This window comes from Aethina tumida, chromosome 6, assembly GCF_024364675.1.
Source record: "Aethina tumida isolate Nest 87 chromosome 6, icAetTumi1.1, whole genome shotgun sequence".
In the NCBI taxonomy this organism is placed as follows: Eukaryota; Metazoa; Arthropoda; class Insecta; order Coleoptera; family Nitidulidae; genus Aethina; species Aethina tumida.
Genome location: NC_065440.1, coordinates 10,832,640 through 10,851,486, shown reverse-complemented (window position 1 = coordinate 10,851,486; position 18,847 = coordinate 10,832,640). Strand labels below are relative to the sequence as shown.

Genomic DNA, 18,847 nt, shown 5'->3' with positions numbered 1-18,847 from the left:
TTAGATTTATTTTGTTTTGTTTGTTGTTATTTTATTTGATATATTTATTATGATTCACGTCTTTGTAGGAATTGTTTTTAGCAAATTTTTATCATCCTACCTCAAATTCGCTTTTTATTTAGAACAGTGTAGAGATGTTTGTATTTTTTACTTTATACTGTCGACTTTTTTTATAATTTCTTAGGTATATTATTAATTAATGACTAACTCTTTGGCTCTACACTGTTTTCTCTATTGTTTTTAGTTTTTAACTGACAGTATACAAGTATGAAATACAAAAAGAAAGAAAAAAAATCGTTACCCAAACTAGACAAATCAGCACATGAAAATGTCGACGTGTAAGTTCAATACTCGGTAAATAAGCTTTATATTATAAAAAAATTGTTCTAAGCACTAACTTAAATAAACTGTTTGCAAAAAAATGTTGTGTTTTATTTAAATTTTCTTTGTTTATTTGAAATAATTGTGTTGGGAAGTTTTGGCACTTAATTTTGGACAATTTTTACATGTTAGACTTGTTTTATTTTGTTTGTTAAACTTTATTTGATGTATTTTTTATGACTTACGTTTTTTATAGCAAATTTTCATTTACTTACTTCAAATTCCTGACAGTATACAAGTATTAAATACTTAAAATTGGAGGCTATATAGACATATTAGTGGAAACATTTTTGAAAAAGAAATGAATAACTCGAAAACTATTGAGTTCAGGTATAAGTCATGGTATAGCCATTTATTTGCAATTACATTTAGAATTTAAAAATCTAAAAATATGCGGGGTGTGTTCCATTGAAAATAATAAAGTTATCGATGTTTTAGATGCACAAAATTAAACGTAAATAACAAACACCTTGTATATATTTTTGGAAAATTAATAATGACTCCTTATAGCATAGTCCTTAGTTAACGTATATGCCAAAAATGAACGTGTAGAGATGTTTGTATTTTTTACTTTATACTGTCGACTTTTTTTATAATTTCTTAGGTATATTATTAATTAATGACTAACTCTTTGGCTCTACACTGTTTTCTCTATTGTTTTTAGTTTTTAACTGACAGTATACAAGTATGAAATACAAAAAGAAAGAAAAAAAATCGTTACCCAAACTAGACAAATCAGCACATGAAAATGTCGACGTGTAAGTTCAATACTCGGTAAATAAGCTTTATATTATAAAAAAATTGTTCTAAGCACTAACTTAAATAAACTGTTTGCAAAAAAATGTTGTGTTTTATTTAAATTTTCTTTGTTTATTTGAAATAATTGTGTTGGGAAGTTTTGGCACTTAATTTTGGACAATTTTTACATGTTAGACTTGTTTTATTTTGTTTGTTAAACTTCATTTGATGTATTTTTTATGACTTACGTCTTTTATAGCAAATTTTCATTTACTTACTTCAAATTCCTGACAGTATACAAGTATTAAATATTTAAAATTGAAGGCTATATAGACATATTAGTGGAAACATTTTTGAAAAAGAAATGAATAACTCGAAAACTATTGAGTTCAGGTATAAGTCATGGTATAGCCATTTAATTTGCAATTACATTTAGAATTTAAAAATCTAAAAATATGCGGGGTGTGTTCCATTGAAAATAATAAAGTTATCGATGTTTTAGATGCACAAAATTAAACGTAAATAACAAACACCTTGTATATATTTTTGGAAAATTAATAATGACTCCTTATAGCATAGTCCTTAGTTAACGTATATGCCAAAAATGAACTTTGAAGCAGCAGTGGCCTTAGACATTTTAGTTGGACCATCAATCTGTCTAAATTTTTGAAAAAATATTAATAACTCGAAAATTACTGGGTTTAGGAATAGGACATAATATGGCCATTTTACTTGCAATTACCTGTAGAATTCAAGAATATACAGGGAGTTCCATTGGAAACAACAATGTCATTGAAGTTTTAAGATGCACAAAATTAAATGTAAATAACGAACACCTTGTATATAATTTGGGAATGCCAATAATGACTTCTTATAGCATAGTCCTTAGTTAACGTTTGACGATCAATCTGTCTAAATTTTTGAAAAAATATTAATAACTCGAAAACTATTGGGTTTAGGTATAGGATATAGTATAGCCATTTTATTTGCAATTACATGTAGAATTTAAAAATCCAAAAATATACAGGGTCATACGTTGAAAACAACAATGTTATTGATGTTTTAATATGCACTAAATTAAAAGTAAATAATGAACATCTTGTATATAATTTGGGAATTCTAATAATGACTCCTTATAGCATGGACCTTAGTTAACGTATATGCCAAAAATGAACTTTGCCGCAGCAAAACTTATGGCTTTACTGGCATTTTAGTTGGACCATCAATCTGTTTAAATTTTTGAAAAAAATATTAATAACTCGAAAAGTATTGGGTTTAGGTATAGGACATAGTATAGCCACTTTATTTGCAATTACATGTAGAATTTAAAAATCCAAATATATACAGAGACATCCATTGAAAACAACAATGATATTGATGTTTTATAATGCACAAAATTAAATGTAAGTAACGAACATCTTGTATATAATTTGGGAATACTAATAATGACTACTTATAGAATGGTCCTTAGTTGACGTATATGCCAAAAATGAACTTTGCAGCAGCAAAACTGGTGGCTTTACAGACATTAATTGGACCATCAATGTGTCTAAATTTTTGAAAAAAATATTAATAACTCGAAAACTATTGGGTGTAGGTATAGGACATAGTATAGCCATTTTATTTGCAATTACATGTAGAATTTAAAAATCCAAATATATACAGGGGTATCCATTGAAAACAACAATGATATTGATGTTTTATAATGCACAAAATTACATGTAAATAACGAACATCTTGTATATAATTTGGGAATACTAATAATGACTACTTACAGCATGGTCCTTAGTTAACGTATATGCCAAAAATGAACTTTGCAGCAGCAAAACTGGTGGCTTTACAGACATTAGTTGGACCATCAATGTGTTTAAATTTTTGAAAAAAAAATATTAATAACTCGAAAACTATTGGGTTTAGGTATAGGACATAGTATAGTCATTTTATTTGCAATTACATGTAGAATTTAAAAATCCAAAAATATACAGGGTCATACGTTGAAAACAACAATGTTATTGATGTTTTAATATGCACTAAATTAAAAGTAAATAATGAACACCTTGTATATAATTTGGGAATTCTAATAATGACTCCTTATAGCATGGACCTTAGTTAACGTATATGCCAAAAATGAACTTTGCCGCAGCAAAACTTATGGCTTTACTGGCATTTTAGTTGGACCATCAATCTGTTTAAATTTTTGAAAAAAAATATTATTAACTCGAAAAGTATTGGGTTTAGGTATAGGACATAGTATAGCCACTTTATTTGCAATTACATGTAGAATTTAAAAATCCAAATATATACAGAGACATCCATTGAAAACAACAATGATATTGATGTTTTATAATGCACAAAATTAAATGTAAGTAACGAACATCTTGTATATAATTTGGGAATACTAATAATGACTACTTATAGCATGGTCCTTAGTTGACGTATATGCCAAAAATGAACTTTGCAGCAGCAAAACTGGTGGCTTTACAGACATTAATTGGACCATCAATGTGTCTAAATTTTTGAAAAAAATATTAATAACTCGAAAACTATTGGGTGTAGGTATAGGACATAGTATAGCCATTTTATTTGCAATTACATGTAGAATTTAAAAATCCAAATATATACAGGGGTATCTATTGAAAACAACAATGATATTGATGTTTTATAATGCACAAAATTAAATGTAAATAACGAACATCTTGTATATAATTTGGGAATACTAATAATGACTACTTATAGCATGGTCCTTAGTTAACGTATATGCCAAAAATGAACTTTGCATCAGCAAAACTGGTGGCTTTACAGACATTAGTTGGACCATCAATGTGTTTAAATTTTTGAAAAAAAAATATTAATAACTCGAAAACTATTGGGTTTAGGTATAGGACATAGTATAGTCATTTTATTTGCAATTACACGTAGAATTTAAAAATCCAAAAATATACAGGGTCATACGTTGAAAACAACAATGTTATTGATTTTTTAATATGCACTAAATTAAAAGTAAATAATGAACACCTTGTATATAATTTGGGAATTCTAATAATGACTCCTTATAGCATGGACCTTAGTTAACGTATATGCCAAAAATGAACTTTGCCGCAGCAAAACTTATGGCTTTACTGGCATTTTAGTTGGACCATCAATCTGTTTAAATTTTTGAAAAAAAATATTATTAACTCGAAAAGTATTGGGTTTAGGTATAGGACATAGTATAGCCACTTTATTTGCAATTACATGTAGAATTTAAAAATCCAAATATATAAAGGGATATCCATTGAAAACAACAATGATATTGATGTTTTATAATGCACAAAATTAAATGTAAGTAACGAACATCTTGTATATAATTTGGGAATACTAATAATGTCCACTTATAGCATGGTCCTTAGTTGACGTATATGCCAAAAATGAACTTTGCAGCAGCAAAACTGGTGGCTTTACAGACATTAATTGGACCATCAATGTGTCTAAATTTTTGAAAAAAATATTAATAACTCGAAAACTATTGGGTGTAGGTATAGGACATAGTATAGCCATTTTATTTGCAATTACATGTAGAATTTAAAAATCCAAATATATACAGGGGTATCCATTGAAAACAACAATGATATTGATGTTTTATAATGCACAAAATTAAATGTAAATAACGAACATCTTGTATATAATTTGGGAATACTAATAATGACTACTTATAGCATGGTCCTTAGTTAACGTATATGCCAAAAATGAACTTTGCAGCAGCAAAACTGGTGGCTTTACAGACATTAGTTGGACCATCAATGTGTTTAAATTTTTGAAAAAAAATATTAATAACTCGAAAACTATTGGGTTTAGGTATAGGACATAGTATAGTCATTTTATTTGCAATTACATGTAGAATTTAAAAATCCAAAAATATACAGGGTCATACGTTGAAAACAACAATGTTATTGATGTTTTAATATGCACTAAATTAAAAGTAAATAATGAACATCTTGTATATAATTTGGGAATTCTAATAATGACTCCTTATAGCATGGACCTTAGTTAACGTATATGCCAAAAATGAACTTTGCCGCAGCAAAACTTATGGCTTTACTGGCATTTTAGTTGGACCATCAATCTGTTTAAATTTTTGAAAAAAATATTAATAACTCGAAAAGTATTGGGTTTAGGTATAGGACATAGTATAGCCACTTTATTTGCAATTACATGTAGAATTTAAAAATCCAAATATATACAGGGGTATCCATTGAAAACAACAATGATATTGATGTTTTATAATGCACAAAATTAAATGTAAATAACGAACATCTTGTATATAATTTGGGAATACTAATAATGACTACTTATAACATGGTCCTTAGTTAACGTATATGCCAAAAATGAATTTTGCAGCAGCAAAACTGGTGGCTTTACAGACATTAGTTGGACCATCAATGTGTCTAAATTTTTGAAAAAAAATATTAATAACTCGAAAACTATTGGGTTTAGGTATAGGACATAGTATAGTCATTTTATTTGCAATTACATGTAGAATTTAAAAATCCAAAAATATACAGGGTCATACATTGAAAACAACAATGTTATTGATGTTTTAATATGCGCTAAATTAAAAGTAAATAATGAACACATTGTATATAATTTGGGAATTCTAATAATGACTCCTTATAGCATGGATCTTAGTTAATGTATATGCCAAAAATGAACTTTGCCGCAGCAAAACTTATGGCTTTACTGGCATTTTAGTTGGACCATCAATCTGTTTAAATTTTTGAAAAAAATATTAATAACTCGAAAAGTATTGGGTTTAGGTATAGGACATAGTATAGCCACTTTATTTGCAATTACATGTAGAATTTAAAAATCCAAATATATACAGGGATATCCATTGAAAACAACAATGATATTGATGTTTTATAATGCACAAAATTAAATGTAAGTAACGAACATCTTGTATATAATTTGGGAATACTAATAATGTCCACTTATAGCATGGTCCTTAGTTGACGTATATGCCAAAAATGAACTTTGCAGCAGCAAAACTGATGGCTTTACAGACATTAGTTGGACCATCAATGTGTCTAAATTTTTGAAAAAAATATTAATAACTCGAAAACTATTGGGTGTAGGTATAGGACATAGTATAGCCATTTTATTTGCAATTACATGTAGAATTTAAAAATCCAAATATATACAGGGGTATCCATTGAAAACAACAATGATATTGATGTTTTATAATGCACAAAATTAAATGTAAATAACGAACATCTTGTATATAATTTGGGAATACTAATAATGACTACTTATAGCATGGTCCTTAGTTAACGTATATGCCAAAAATGAATTTTGCAGCAGCAAAACTGGTGGCTTTACAGACATTAGTTGGACCATCAATGTGTCTAAATTTTTGAAAAAAAATATTAATAACTCGAAAACTATTGGGTTTAGGTATAGGACATAGTATAGTCATTTTATTTGCAATTACATGTAGAATTTAAAAATCCAAAAATATACAGGGATATCCGTTGAAAACAACAAATGAAAATAACAAACACCTTGTATATAATTTGGGAATACTTATAATCACTCCTTATAGTATGGTCCTTAGTTAACGTATATGCCAAAAATAAACTTTGCAGTAGCAAAATTGGTGGCTTTACAGACATTTTAGTTGGACGATCAATCTGTCTAAATTTTTGAAAAAATATTAATAACTCGAATACTATTGAGATTAGATATAGGACATAGCATACCCATTTTATTTACAATTACATGTAGAATTTAAAAATTTAAATATATTTGAGTTTTCAATTGAAAATAACAAAGATATTAATATCTTAAAATGCACGTAAATGACGAACACCCTGTAAGAAATTTGTGAGTACTAATAATGGGTCCTTACAGGATTGTCCCTAGTAAAGATGTATGCCAAAAATAAACGTTCCAACAACAAAATTGGTGACTTTACAAAAGATTTAATTAGACCACCAATATATCAAAATATTCGAAAAAATTAATGTTTAAGGCTTACCAAATTTATCAACGCAACTCTAATGTTGAATGTTTAATTCACTAATGTAATTAAAAAGGTGATAAACTTTTATTTAATTAAATATTAATATTTAATAAAACTCAGCTACAAAAAGTTTGCATACACTTTCTTTAATGGTGCGAAGAAGAAGATTAACCCTCATTTAGTCCAAACAATCGACTCAAAAATTGAAGAATTAAAAAAAAAAATAAAATAAAATAAAATGAGGAAAACTACATGCCTATGCCTTCCCGGTCAAAGACTCTCTTTATGTGACAAAACCCACGTTTCCGGACAAGGCACGTACGAACGACTAGGCTACATTTACTCAATGCTAGCGGGGACCGTGGACGTCGTTGAAAAGGACGGCATCCAAATCATTGAAGTGCATTCAAAAGGTAAAGACCCACACCATCACACTATGATAATCAATATGAGTAAGTTTGTGCTGTTTCGTAGGTGAGCAGACAGTGGTGCCGACACAGGGAGACATAGTAACAGCCCAGGTGTGCGTGATATCGCAGCCGCACGCCAAATGCGTGATCAAATGTGTGGGCGACACGGTCCTGCGACGACCGTTCAAGGGGGTGCTGCGTAAGGAAGACGTACGCGCCACCGAAAAGGACAGGGTGGAAATATTCAAGTGTTTCAGACCCGGGGACATAATACTGGCACGAGTCGTACGTATCCTGTGGCATAACTAGTGAAACGTTACTCACCTGTTGTGTTGTTTGCAGCTGCCGATCACAGAAGCGCACAATTATCAGTTGTCGACGGCGGAGAACGAGTTGGGAGTGGTGATTGCACATTCGGAGTATGGACATCCGATGGTGCCTGTGTCTTGGACTGAAATGCAGTGTACGAAGACGTTCGTGAAGGAAGGCAGGAAGGTTGCTAAAGTTGTGCCGGAGAATGTTAAAAGTTTACCCAGAAATAAAAAGGAAATAAATACATAGTATCAGTTACTTCTGTGGTTTTTATTTATTCTAGTCGATCTATTAATGCATAATAGTAACTAGAGTAGTGTTTTAATATTTCTGTAATTAAGTTTGTATACAACATTTTGGTAACAAATTCATTTAATCTCAAATAAACAAAGTAATTCTGTGTTAACAAGACCTTTGTTCTACATAATGTGAAATATTCAACCTTGAATTAACATTTTTCAATGGACAGATATTCTGGAGACCATAGAAATAGCATAAAATATAAAATTGAAACATTTTGTAAGATATTTCATAAAAGGATTTAATTCAAATTTGTCCAGTTAGTGTAAAAAACTGTATAAAGTATAGAATCCTTTTTTTGCTTTTTTTGTTACACATCTTATAAATATCGGAGATATTAACCATTGTACATTTAAATTAATATTTCCAATGTTTATTAGATGTGTAACAAAAAAATACAGAATATTGAAATATATTTTTTAATTTTACTGAGCAAATTTTGAATTAAATCCTTTTATGAAATATCTTAAAAACTGTTTGTTTATCATCAATATATTTAAACTAAATTTTTACACTTACGATTTTGGGACTGTAAACATTCCACTTTGATCAACAAGTATTAACTACACCTATTTATATATTTTATCACACAATTTTTACGTAATTTGATGTTTTAAGAACAGTTTTTAGCATTTCGTTTTATATATTATGCGCTGTGACGCATAACAATATTTTATTTACTTAATTAGATAAACTTGTTTTGTTTATAATAATGCAAATAAAATATTAAAAAGATACAACTCTCTGTCACAGCCCTCAGTGATACCAAGTAGAGTTTAATTGCCTCATATTTAGCAGACATAATTTAGTTTTTAATTGTTTTATAATTAATAAATGAAATATTTCTGGAAATTTCGTAGTTGGTTTGAAATAAAATTATGGTTTTCTATGATTAATCACATACTACCAACATAAGAAAATTTTACACTTAAAATATCTCCGTTTTAATTTAATTAAAATCAACAATTTTACTCCTAATGATTATAATTAAGCAATAAACAAATACTCACAAATTAGTACAGTATTTATTATTAGCTCAAACCGAATTCAAGTCTTGAAATAAAATTCAGTAGATTGGCCACCCTGACAGAGAGTATATAACCTATCAGACGCTGTAGATATTTGTTTACATTTTGTTGCACAGCAAACTTGATTAATCTTAATTTAAAAAAATGGCATCAAAGTTGTCTGGGTATGACTCACACAGTGAAGGGCCGGGTTTCGTTGGCATAAGATTTTGCCAAGAATGGTAAGGTTCCCAGGCGTTACTCCGAATCTTGTAATAACCGAGAATGTTCCAGCAACAACATGTTGTATCCAAAAGAAGACAAAGAAAACAAAATCCTTTTGTACGCGTGCAGAAACTGCGACTACAAACAACACGCCGACTCCAAGTGTATCTATGTGAACAAAATTATGCACGAAATTGAGTGAGTACCTCCAGTACTTAGTTAACCAGATACGTATTAGACACTGTTGTTGTTTTGCAGCGAGCTGACGCATATAGTGGCTGATGTGATATCAGACCCCACATTGCCTAGGACAGAAGACCATCATTGCCCCGAGTGTAACCACAGGGAGGCCGTGTTCTTCCAAGCACAAACCAGGAGGGCTGAAGAGGAGATGAGACTATATTATGTATGCACCAACCCACATTGTGCTCACAGATGGACTGAATAATCCCTATTTATTTTTATGTGGATGATATTGATTTAAAAACAGCCACTAATTTTCACTGATGTAGATAAGACCTTTTATGTGGACATATTGGACAAAAATTAATTATTAATTTACACTGATGTAGACAAGATTTTTTATTGATGGTTTTTAATATTTGTATGTAAATAATTGATTTGTTTTAGGCGGATTATGGTGTTATTGGTTTAATTATACACAAAGTCTAGCCAGGTTAATTTCAAATGGAAAAGGTGGATAACTTAGCAAAGATTAAATATATTTATAAACATATACAAATATACATTTAATTTTTGGTATTGGTGTTGCATCTCATTATTTATTAAATTATCCACTTGACCATCAGAAATTAATCTGACTAAACAAATATTTGATTGCTTTATTTAATTGACACATGTAATTAATTATTATGTAAAGGAGGTGTTTCTGGAAGCAGGTAGAACACGTCCAATAAAGAAGAAAATCTTCATTACATTTTGTTTTTAAGTTATTTCATCACCTTTGTTATATTTGTGTTTGTCCTAAAAAATACACCTACAATAAACTTCCCATAAGCTACAGTAGCTTAAATTTAGAGGATTTTTCCTATTTTCTACGCCTCTTTAGATAGATATATATTAAAACAAACATTGGTTTTTGAATGTCTATTGTAATTGTGTATACAAAAATAATTCTTTCATTCCTGAACTCATCATATAAATATTTCGCAATAATAATTGAACAATGGTAATAAATAATATCAGCATCAAGTAAGTCAAACATTAACTTTAATATAATAAACCCTGTACAAGTTAATAAAAACGTAAGTAGTCCTAAACATTGTTTTAAGTATTGGTGCGAATTTAATACTTGTCTGTTAAAAATTGAGCTAAAACTACTTCCAAAGGCACGATTCTAAGGAATGAACCAACAAGGCATAAAATTTCGTGTTCAATTTGGAATGAATTTGAGCGCGGCCTTAAGTACTACATAATGGCACTCCATCTTCATATCTTTAAGTACAATAAAGTCCTCACATAACCAGGAATGTTAGCCAAAATAGAGAAAAACAATACTTCAACCAAGTACAACTGCACGGTTACACACTAAAAAACAATACTCTTTTAAATAAGTTAAAGCTTCGCGTATCATCATTGACTATCGTGGTACTGCGGACGACCCGCCAACTCCAACAGGTACCGGTCCGGATGGTCCAGCCAATCGGCCGCGCTCATCTTTACGTTACGCTGTCGTTCCGCCTCTTTCACCTCCCACTTCTTCACCTCCAGTTGTCGTTCTCGCATCACCTGATCGCCGCAACCCCACACCTCCACTGTTTCTAGGTGGTACGGGATCTTCTGGTATTCAACCTGAAACAATAGACTCTTTGCTTACTGTTCTATCTAAAATATTGACAAAAATACCTTTTCAAATCCTGCATCAATGCTAATAATAGGGGCCCTGGGGTCCTTTCCCGCCCTCAAACCGTGGGGATACCCCCTGACCGTGGTGTTCAGATACAACATCTTGGACCCGCGTTCCAACACAGCGAACCTGCCACCAAAACTAGCATAAGACGCACGTTTACCAATCGTTCAAACATTTACTTGGGCATCAGTTGCAGGACGGCTGCTTCCTCGCCGCCCCAGTACAAGTGCGACTCCTTCCATTCGCACGGCGACGCGACGCAAAATAGGCTGCCGTTGTCCGCCTTTATTAGGCACAAGGTGGGTCCTTTGTACGATAGGACGTGATGCAAAAAGCGATTGGTTCCCAGGCCGTTGTCGTCGGAGTCGTAGAGCAGGGTCCAGTGTGACGGGACGGAGCACAACAGCTTCGCCAGGAAGTTCACGCTGGCCAAACCTAAATCAAATCGTTACACAATTCAGTCTATTTCATTTAATTTTTGTATCTTAAATAAAACTTTCAGCCACTTGTTTTTTTTTTTTGAGAATAATTCGAATCCCAAAAGTTATTATTTTAACATTTGAATTCGTCAATTATACAATACAAAAAAATATTAAAATATTTAAAAATTATAAAATTACACCGAGTGTTCATTAAGATTTTAAATTAGTTTAAATTGTCCTATAATATAATAAGAAAGTAGTCATAGTTTTAATTAACATTTTCTTTTGACAGTTTTTAGAGAAAATAAATTAATAATTCCAAAATTTTTAATGTACAATAAAAAACTATATAAATATACAGTGTCTCATTTAAAATAAAAAGCTATTAACATTTTAAGTTAGGCTAAATTGTGTTGATTTGCCATTGTTTAAAGAAAATAAATTAATAATTCTAAAATTATTGACTGTGTATGCAGAATATATTAACTAAACATTTTATGTACAATTAATAACTGTATAAATATACAGTTTCTCATTTGAAATAAAAAGCTATTAATATTTTAAGTTTGGCTAAATTATGACGAGTTGCTAATTTTTAAAGAAAATACATTAATAATTTCAAAATTATTGACTCTGTGTATAGGCCATAGTATATATTAACTAAACATTTAATGTACAATTAAAAACTGTATAAATATACAGAGTGTCTCATTTGAAATAAAAGGCTAATAATATTTTAAGTTAGTGCAAATTGTACAGATTTCTCTCCAATAATTTGTTGAGAAATTTTAAGAATTTAACGTGAAACCTTTTAAACTATGTACCAAGATTCCAGAAATTCCAACTCCTTGTCAGTATATCTAATAAAAAAGAAATTAGAGACTAATTTTAGTTGACATTTACTTTTGCCAATATTTAGAGAAAATAAATTAATAATTCTAAAATTATTAACTATGTGTATAGGACTTGGTATAGCTAATTAACATTTAGTGTATAATTAAAAACTGTATAAATATATAGAGTGTTTCATATCTCCATGTCATCACAAGGTACTTTTAATTTACATTTATTTTTGGCAAATTTTAACTAATGTCATTAATTACTAGTCCATTAATGACTTGTACATAGGATAAGATGTAATCAATATGTTAAAAATTTTATAAATTATTTGAAAATGTAAAAATATGTGTAGTGTCATTAGAAGTGTGACGGGGTTGCATATACAACAGGCGCTTTTAATCACAAAATTGACACTGTACGCCTGTTACATATGCAACCAGCATGATTATTTGAGTCAAATTAAGATAATGATAAATGTTGTGTGAATAGCATGAAATTAACTGATAAGAAACTATACATAATATTTTACTATCGCACTCTACATTTTCTTGCTAATATTATACAAATTGAATAAAACAATAAAACATACCCACACCGCTGTTGTGAGGCGAATGCGCCTTCTGAGGCCTCGAGTAGATGGGTGAGAGGGCGCCGGCCAGAAGCCAGCTCAGACTCATCGTCAACAGATGCGGATGGGGCGGCTTCCCTTGTCCGAACGGCGGCGGCTGTTCCAGTACGGGCGTCGCCAACTCCAGACCTTCGTCATTCGTTCGCAATTACACAATTTGAACGGGTGCAATGGGTTAGGGGAGGTTGATGATAGTCAACATTTTAATTTAAACATTGATCGGTGTGTCAACAGAGAAAGCGTGTTTGTTAAAAAAAAAAATAAATAAATTAATTGGGCGATGCGACACTGATTTGCGATTAAAGAACAAAAGCGTTTTTATTCTATCCGCTAAATTGACGAGGAGGAAAGGCTGACAAGAAGCTCTAAACTATAAAAAACAACTACAGCGTGTATTCGGTTTGTGTGTCTAGCTCTTTACCTGGATTAATCACAACGTCACCTCCGTGTTCCTCTATATAAATAAAGAAAAACATAAACTCTTATGTCAATGCGCCAATTTAACAATAATAGTGGTTGTTTATAGGTGTTTTGAATAGAAACTAAAACAATTTCAATGTGGACTGTTTAGTAGCCGACAATTTATAATTGTTATTGGATACAGTGACACATAAAATGCATTATGTGATAATAAACTTTTCCACAGTAAAACCTCACGTCGAATTCGAAAATGTTAATGGTTTTGCCTACAGGATTCATATAGGAACATTCAGAGCCCCCAGATATTCATCTATTAAGGGGACCAGAGTTGGCAAACAACTATTCAATATTGAAATATTTCAAAAACAGGCCTTAACTCTTAATAAACCATTAATAATTCCGAAATCCAAGGAAAATTTACATCAGAAAACTAATTTTTCGGACAATACAATACCTGCCGCCAGGGTGGGCTCCTCCTGCTCCAGGTTCCTCCAGGACGTCGCCAGCGAGTGCACGGCGTACCGGTGCAAGGGGAACAGCAACCTGGGAATGTTCAGCCCGATCCAAGTGGACACGTATTTACCGCTCAGAGTCTTCTTGCCGTGGTAACAGCTCTCAACCACTGACGTGAGCATTTTGTTTATCGAAAAGCACATCTGCGGACCCTCGCTGTAGTGGTCCATGCTGATGTGGTACGAGCACATTAGCAAGGTGCGGAAAGACTCGATAGGTATGTTGTCGTCGTCGTCGGAGAACATCTTCACCAGCGTTTCCCTGACTAGGTCGTCGTCCAGGATGGCCAGGTATTTTTCACATTGCTGCTTAAAGGCTGTGGTGCCCAAGTATGTGGTTTTGGCCTTCGACGACTTCAGCAGGTAGTTGTAGAGGCGGTCGGCGAAGATTTGGTAACGTGGGAACAGGGAACGCTAAAATATTTATAATAATTATTACCAATTCACGGCGAAATATAGTTTTTTTACATAGTTTTACGGTAATTCTATCAACTATAGGTTGAAAACTTGTTTAATAAATATATAAATTAATTTTAATAGTATGAAAAGAAAATATGATAGAAAAAAAAATAGTAAAGTAAGTTTATATTAAATCTCTGTAATTTTCAGTAATTTAAACTGGGCCAATTAGTGAAGATAGGTTAACTAAAATTGTTTTTCAATAGTAAGAATCAAAAGCTAGTATATATGTTTTGTAGCTAAAATCTCTATATTTTACATTCATTTGAATTGTGCTAATAGATGAAAATTAGCTGACTGAAATTGTCTGTCACTGAATAATAAATTTCTAATATTAATTGAAGTAGATATTATCGATAGTCTTCAAATAATTACTTGTATGTATAATTACCATTACTTTAATGACTACTTGAGCTCAAATAACTCGAAACCATTCCAAAGGGTTATTAAGAAGTTTTTGGGAAAGTACAAATGTCTCATAATAATGTGTACATTATTACAAAAGTACAAAGTAGTTGACATATATTGTAAAATCGTAGGCTTTCAATTAATCGACAGTTCTCATAAAATTTCAACTTTCTTTAGCTATTTTTCTGTGAATTCAAACAATGTTGTTGTCTAAAAGCTACAAAAATATAAATGAAATATATTTACACTGTTTAATTTTAAATTTTGTACTATTTCTTAGGCCACCATTGTAATTTCAACAGTATGGATAAAATATAAAAAGTTATTATAGAAAAATGAAAAATGTTGTAAGTAATCTGTGTCAGTAGATGAATATTAGCTGACTGAAATTGTCTGCCTCTGAAAAATAAATTTCCAACATTAAATAGATGTAGATATTATCTATGGCATTCAAATAATTATTTATAAGTATAACGACCATTACTTTAATGACTGATTTAGCTCAATTGATCCAAAACTATTTCAGAGGGTTATTAAGAAGTTTTTTGGGAAAGTACAAATGTGTCAATTACTTTATTAAGATCGTAGGTTTTTAATTAATTCTCATTCATTTTAAAACAAATTTATGACTGAAATACAAAGCGAATATCATGCATGAAAGGTAAAAGTCTAAATATTCATGTTCCTTTTCATCATCACACTTTAATTATACATGTAATCTTGGTCTTTCTGGGCTTGACATGTTTGTAACTGAATAAACTGTAGATTGAAATTGAAAAACTTAATGTATTGGAATTAACTGACATTTAAAAAAATTACCGAAATGGTAAAAAAGTTGAAAATCGACAGTTTTCATAAAATTTCAACTTTCTTCAGCTATTTTTCTGCGAATTTAAACAAAGTTCTTGTCTAAAAGCTATAAAAATGTAAATGAAAGATATTTACACTATTTAATTTTAAATTTTGTGCTATTTCTTTGGCCACCATTGTAACTTCAACATTATAGATGAAATATGAAAACTTAAGATAGAAAAATGAAGAATGTTGTATGTAAGTAATGTGTCAGTACATGAATATCAGCTGACTGAAATTGTCTGTCACTGAAAAATAAATTGCTAGTATTAAATAGATGTAGATATTATCGATGGTCTTCAAATAATTATTTGTATATATAACGACCATTACTTTAATGACTGACTTAGCTCAATTGATCCAAAACTATTCCAGAGGGTTATTAAGTAGTTTTTGGGAAAGTACAAATGTCTCAATTACATTAGAGAGATCAATACATTGGTACAAAAGTACGAAGCAGTTGATGTATATTCTAACATCGTAGGTATTCAATTAATTCTCATTCATTTTAAGACAAATTTATGACTGAAATACAAAGAGAATATCATGCATGAATGATAAAAGTTTAAATACTCATTTTTCTTTCAATCATCACACTTTAATTATACATGTAATCTTGGTCTTTCTGAGCCTGAAATGATTGTAACTGAATAAACCGTCGATTGAAATAGAAAAACTTAATATATTGGAATTAACAGACATTAAAAAAGTTACTGAAATGGTAAAAAAATTGAAAATCGACAGTTATGTTGTCTAAAAGCTACAACAATGTAAATGAAAAATATTTACACTGTTTAATTTTAAATTTTGTTTTATTTTTGTGGCCAATAGATGAATATTAGCTGAAATAAATTTCTAATATTAAATAGATGTAGATATTATCAATAGTCTTCAAATAATTATTTATTATTATTATTTAATGACTGTTCTAGCTCAATTGATCCAAAACTATTCCATGGGGTTATTAAGAAGTTTTTGAGAAAGTACAAATGTTTTAATTACGTTAGAAAGATTGTTATAAAATTACGAAGCAGTTGATATGTATTGTACGATCGCAGACTTTCAATTAATTCTCATCCATTTTATGATAAATTTATATCAAAGAATTCATTCGACTTCCTGTTTCAAATGAAACTATTAAGATTCATTATCTCATCAAGTTTTCTTCCAAGAAAATCTAGATGCTGAAAAATTCCACCAAGACATGACTGAAATACAAAGAGAATATTAGGCATTAAAGGTTAACTCAATTTTCTTTACGTTATAACACTTTATATCTACATGTAATTTTGGTCTTTTTGGGCTTGAAATCATTGTAACTGAATAAACTGTCAATTAAAATTGTAAAACTTGATAAACTGGGATTAATTGACATTTAAAAAAATATTCTAATGGCAAAAAGGTTGAAAATCAATCAGTTTTCATAAAATTAAAATCTTTTTCAGCTATTTTTCTATAGAATGGAACGATATAGATACCTGAATACTAACAAAATATAAATAAATTTTCTAAAATAAAGTTGTTGTTCCTTTCTTTTAGTTCCTTCATTAATTAACTTACGTGGAACACGTGGAAAGAAATGCCGTTGATCCCCTCATCTTTCATCGAACGGTCTGTTAAGATCTGCAATTAAATCAATACAAAATCAGATAAAACATTGGAAAAAGTACCTAAGTAATAAAAAATGCAAAATCTTATCATGCATTAATAATGGATTAAATTGTCAAGCACTTTGAACAATTCCGCAATCGCAAACAATGATGAATCTACTCAAAATCACACAGATTAGACTAACACAATCGTGAGAAATATTTGAGTAAGGACAAAAATGTTTGACGCACTTTATTTGTTTAGCTTGTTAACACATTTTTGCACTATTTTAGTTTCAGTTTAGGTTACGTTTTTTATAACAATTTAGATAAACATTGTTTTATGGTTTTACATAGTTTTTCCTTATTGTCAATTGAAAATTTAATTAATTTTGGGGTCTGAGGAACAAGTGTGTTTTAATGTTTTGGATGTTTTTCATCAGGAAAACAGTACTGTAGATTAAAGGTGAATAAACTTTGTTTATTTTTATTAAAAATTTAAAAAGATACACAAGGAAAGTCTTATTTGATTTGCTACAAATATCAATAAACCACATTAATCAACAAATATGTAGCAAAAATTACATTTTACGTTATTAACCAACACACAAAACTGGAGTAACAATAAACTAAAACGCAAATCAATGATATTAATTGCGGCTAAAATTAAATTTTACGACGAATCCAAAACAGTCGTGCAAACCCACGAAAACAATCGAAGGCAAACAAACAAATAAAAGTCGAACGACATGGCAAACGATAATAGTACGTGCATTTAATGTATAAATCACAATCAACCTGAATACGATCGCATCAATCACCATATGACCAGTGAAAACATACCTTGGCCAACTTTTCCAATGGCAACAGAGCGGTGGCCTGTTGTTCCTTGATGTCATTGCCGGAGGTGGTCCGCGATATCGTCTTCTTCGAACCGTTCTGCGAGGACGTTGACGACGGCGTCGACCGTCCGGACTTTTGGCCGTGCGGATGATGGTTGCCCATTTTACACCAGCCGACTGAAAAATCAAAACATCGTTGACCGTTCTCGTGGAGATGCGTCACTGCTGGCCGTTCGGACTACTGCAGCGCAACTGATGTGGGAACTACTGGGTCGAGCGATTTGATCTACTCCGGGGGTGGGGTGGTGTTTTTGAATTGTCAATTCCTACCAAGAATAAATGTCTAAAGATCATATTTATTTATATAAAAATGGTATGTACCTTTATATTATCTACGTTTTTTTATTGGTAGTTAATCCCATTGTATATGTGTAGTATTAGGAAGGAATTTATACATGAAAATCATCATATCAAACGCAAAAGAAAAAAATGTAGAATATTGGAATATATCGTTACACTGACTGAATTAAACTTTGTATAAAGGTTTTACAAAATGTTTAATGTTAAGTTTTGTACATATTTCTGACCATTACCACTTAGACTTACTTTGTATAGAAAGGTTTGAATTTATCCT

The 18,847-nt window shown here is 30.6% G+C and overlaps 3 protein-coding genes and 1 long non-coding RNA gene across 5 annotated transcripts; 2 read left to right on the top strand and 2 right to left on the bottom strand.

The window, feature by feature from the left end:
• Positions 1-6: 6 nt before the first annotated feature.
• On the bottom strand, positions 7-1,287 carry LOC126265818 (uncharacterized). The gene is made up of 2 exons (XR_007548277.1): positions 1,006-1,287; positions 7-203 (listed from the first exon to the last, which is right to left on the bottom strand). It is a non-coding gene; the product is annotated as an uncharacterized LOC126265818 (long non-coding RNA).
• A 5,997-nt stretch (positions 1,288-7,284) lies between these two features.
• LOC109606261 (exosome complex component CSL4) lies at positions 7,285-8,097 on the top strand. Its single transcript, XM_020022824.2, has 3 exons — positions 7,285-7,530; positions 7,592-7,812; positions 7,870-8,097. The coding sequence occupies exons 1-3, from the start codon at positions 7,356-7,358 to the stop codon at positions 8,086-8,088; spliced, it is 615 nt and encodes a 204-aa protein (XP_019878383.1). The 5' UTR covers positions 7,285-7,355; the 3' UTR covers positions 8,089-8,097.
• A 1,144-nt stretch (positions 8,098-9,241) lies between these two features.
• Positions 9,242-10,306, top strand: LOC109606263 (DNA-directed RNA polymerase II subunit RPB9). The gene is made up of 3 exons (XM_020022826.2): positions 9,242-9,388; positions 9,441-9,569; positions 9,630-10,306. The coding sequence occupies exons 1-3, from the start codon at positions 9,312-9,314 to the stop codon at positions 9,817-9,819; spliced, it is 396 nt and encodes a 131-aa protein (XP_019878385.2). The 5' UTR covers positions 9,242-9,311; the 3' UTR covers positions 9,820-10,306.
• A 157-nt stretch (positions 10,307-10,463) lies between these two features.
• LOC109606264 (uncharacterized) lies at positions 10,464-18,536 on the bottom strand. 2 transcript variants are annotated; one of them, XM_020022827.2, is made up of 8 exons: positions 18,215-18,536; positions 17,343-17,405; positions 14,006-14,477; positions 13,553-13,585; positions 13,093-13,260; positions 11,421-11,676; positions 11,238-11,367; positions 10,464-11,183 (listed from the first exon to the last, which is right to left on the bottom strand). In XM_020022827.2, exons 1-8 carry the CDS (start codon positions 18,374-18,376, stop codon positions 10,965-10,967), a joined length of 1,503 nt encoding a protein of 500 aa, XP_019878386.2. In that variant the 5' UTR covers positions 18,377-18,536; the 3' UTR covers positions 10,464-10,964. The 2 variants fall into 2 exon arrangements, with proteins under 2 accessions (XP_019878386.2, XP_019878387.2); XM_020022828.2 differs by lacking the exon at positions 13,553-13,585 and having other exon boundaries at positions 18,215-18,534.
• Between the last annotated feature and the right edge of the window lie 311 nt (positions 18,537-18,847).

What these genes read in the sequence shown, in the direction of transcription:
- LOC109606261 (XM_020022824.2), top strand. Translation starts at nt 7,356, where the DNA reads ATGAGGAAAACTACATGCCTATGCCTTCCCGGTCAAAGACTCTCTTTA. An exon ending in CATTGAAGTGCATTCAAAAG is followed by an intron (nt 7,531 to 7,591) that starts GTAAAGACCCAC and finishes GCTGTTTCGTAG; the next exon opens with GTGAGCAGACAGTGGTGCCG. An exon ending in ACATAATACTGGCACGAGTC is followed by an intron (nt 7,813 to 7,869) that starts GTACGTATCCTG and finishes TGTTGTTTGCAG; the next exon opens with CTGCCGATCACAGAAGCGCA.
- LOC109606263 (XM_020022826.2), top strand. Translation starts at nt 9,312, where the DNA reads ATGGCATCAAAGTTGTCTGGGTATGACTCACACAGTGAAGGGCCGGGT. An exon ending in ATAAGATTTTGCCAAGAATG is followed by an intron (nt 9,389 to 9,440) that starts GTAAGGTTCCCA and finishes AGAATGTTCCAG; the next exon opens with CAACAACATGTTGTATCCAA. An exon ending in AAAATTATGCACGAAATTGA is followed by an intron (nt 9,570 to 9,629) that starts GTGAGTACCTCC and finishes GTTGTTTTGCAG; the next exon opens with CGAGCTGACGCATATAGTGG.
- LOC109606264 (XM_020022827.2), bottom strand. Translation starts at nt 18,376, where the DNA reads ATGGGCAACCATCATCCGCACGGCCAAAAGTCCGGACGGTCGACGCCG. An exon ending in GGAGCCCACCCTGGCGGCAG is followed by an intron (nt 13,586 to 14,005) that starts GTATTGTATTGT and finishes TTATTTATATAG; the next exon opens with AGGAACACGGAGGTGACGTT. An exon ending in GCCTCACAACAGCGGTGTGG is followed by an intron (nt 11,677 to 13,092) that starts GTATGTTTTATT and finishes GATTTGATTTAG; the next exon opens with GTTTGGCCAGCGTGAACTTC.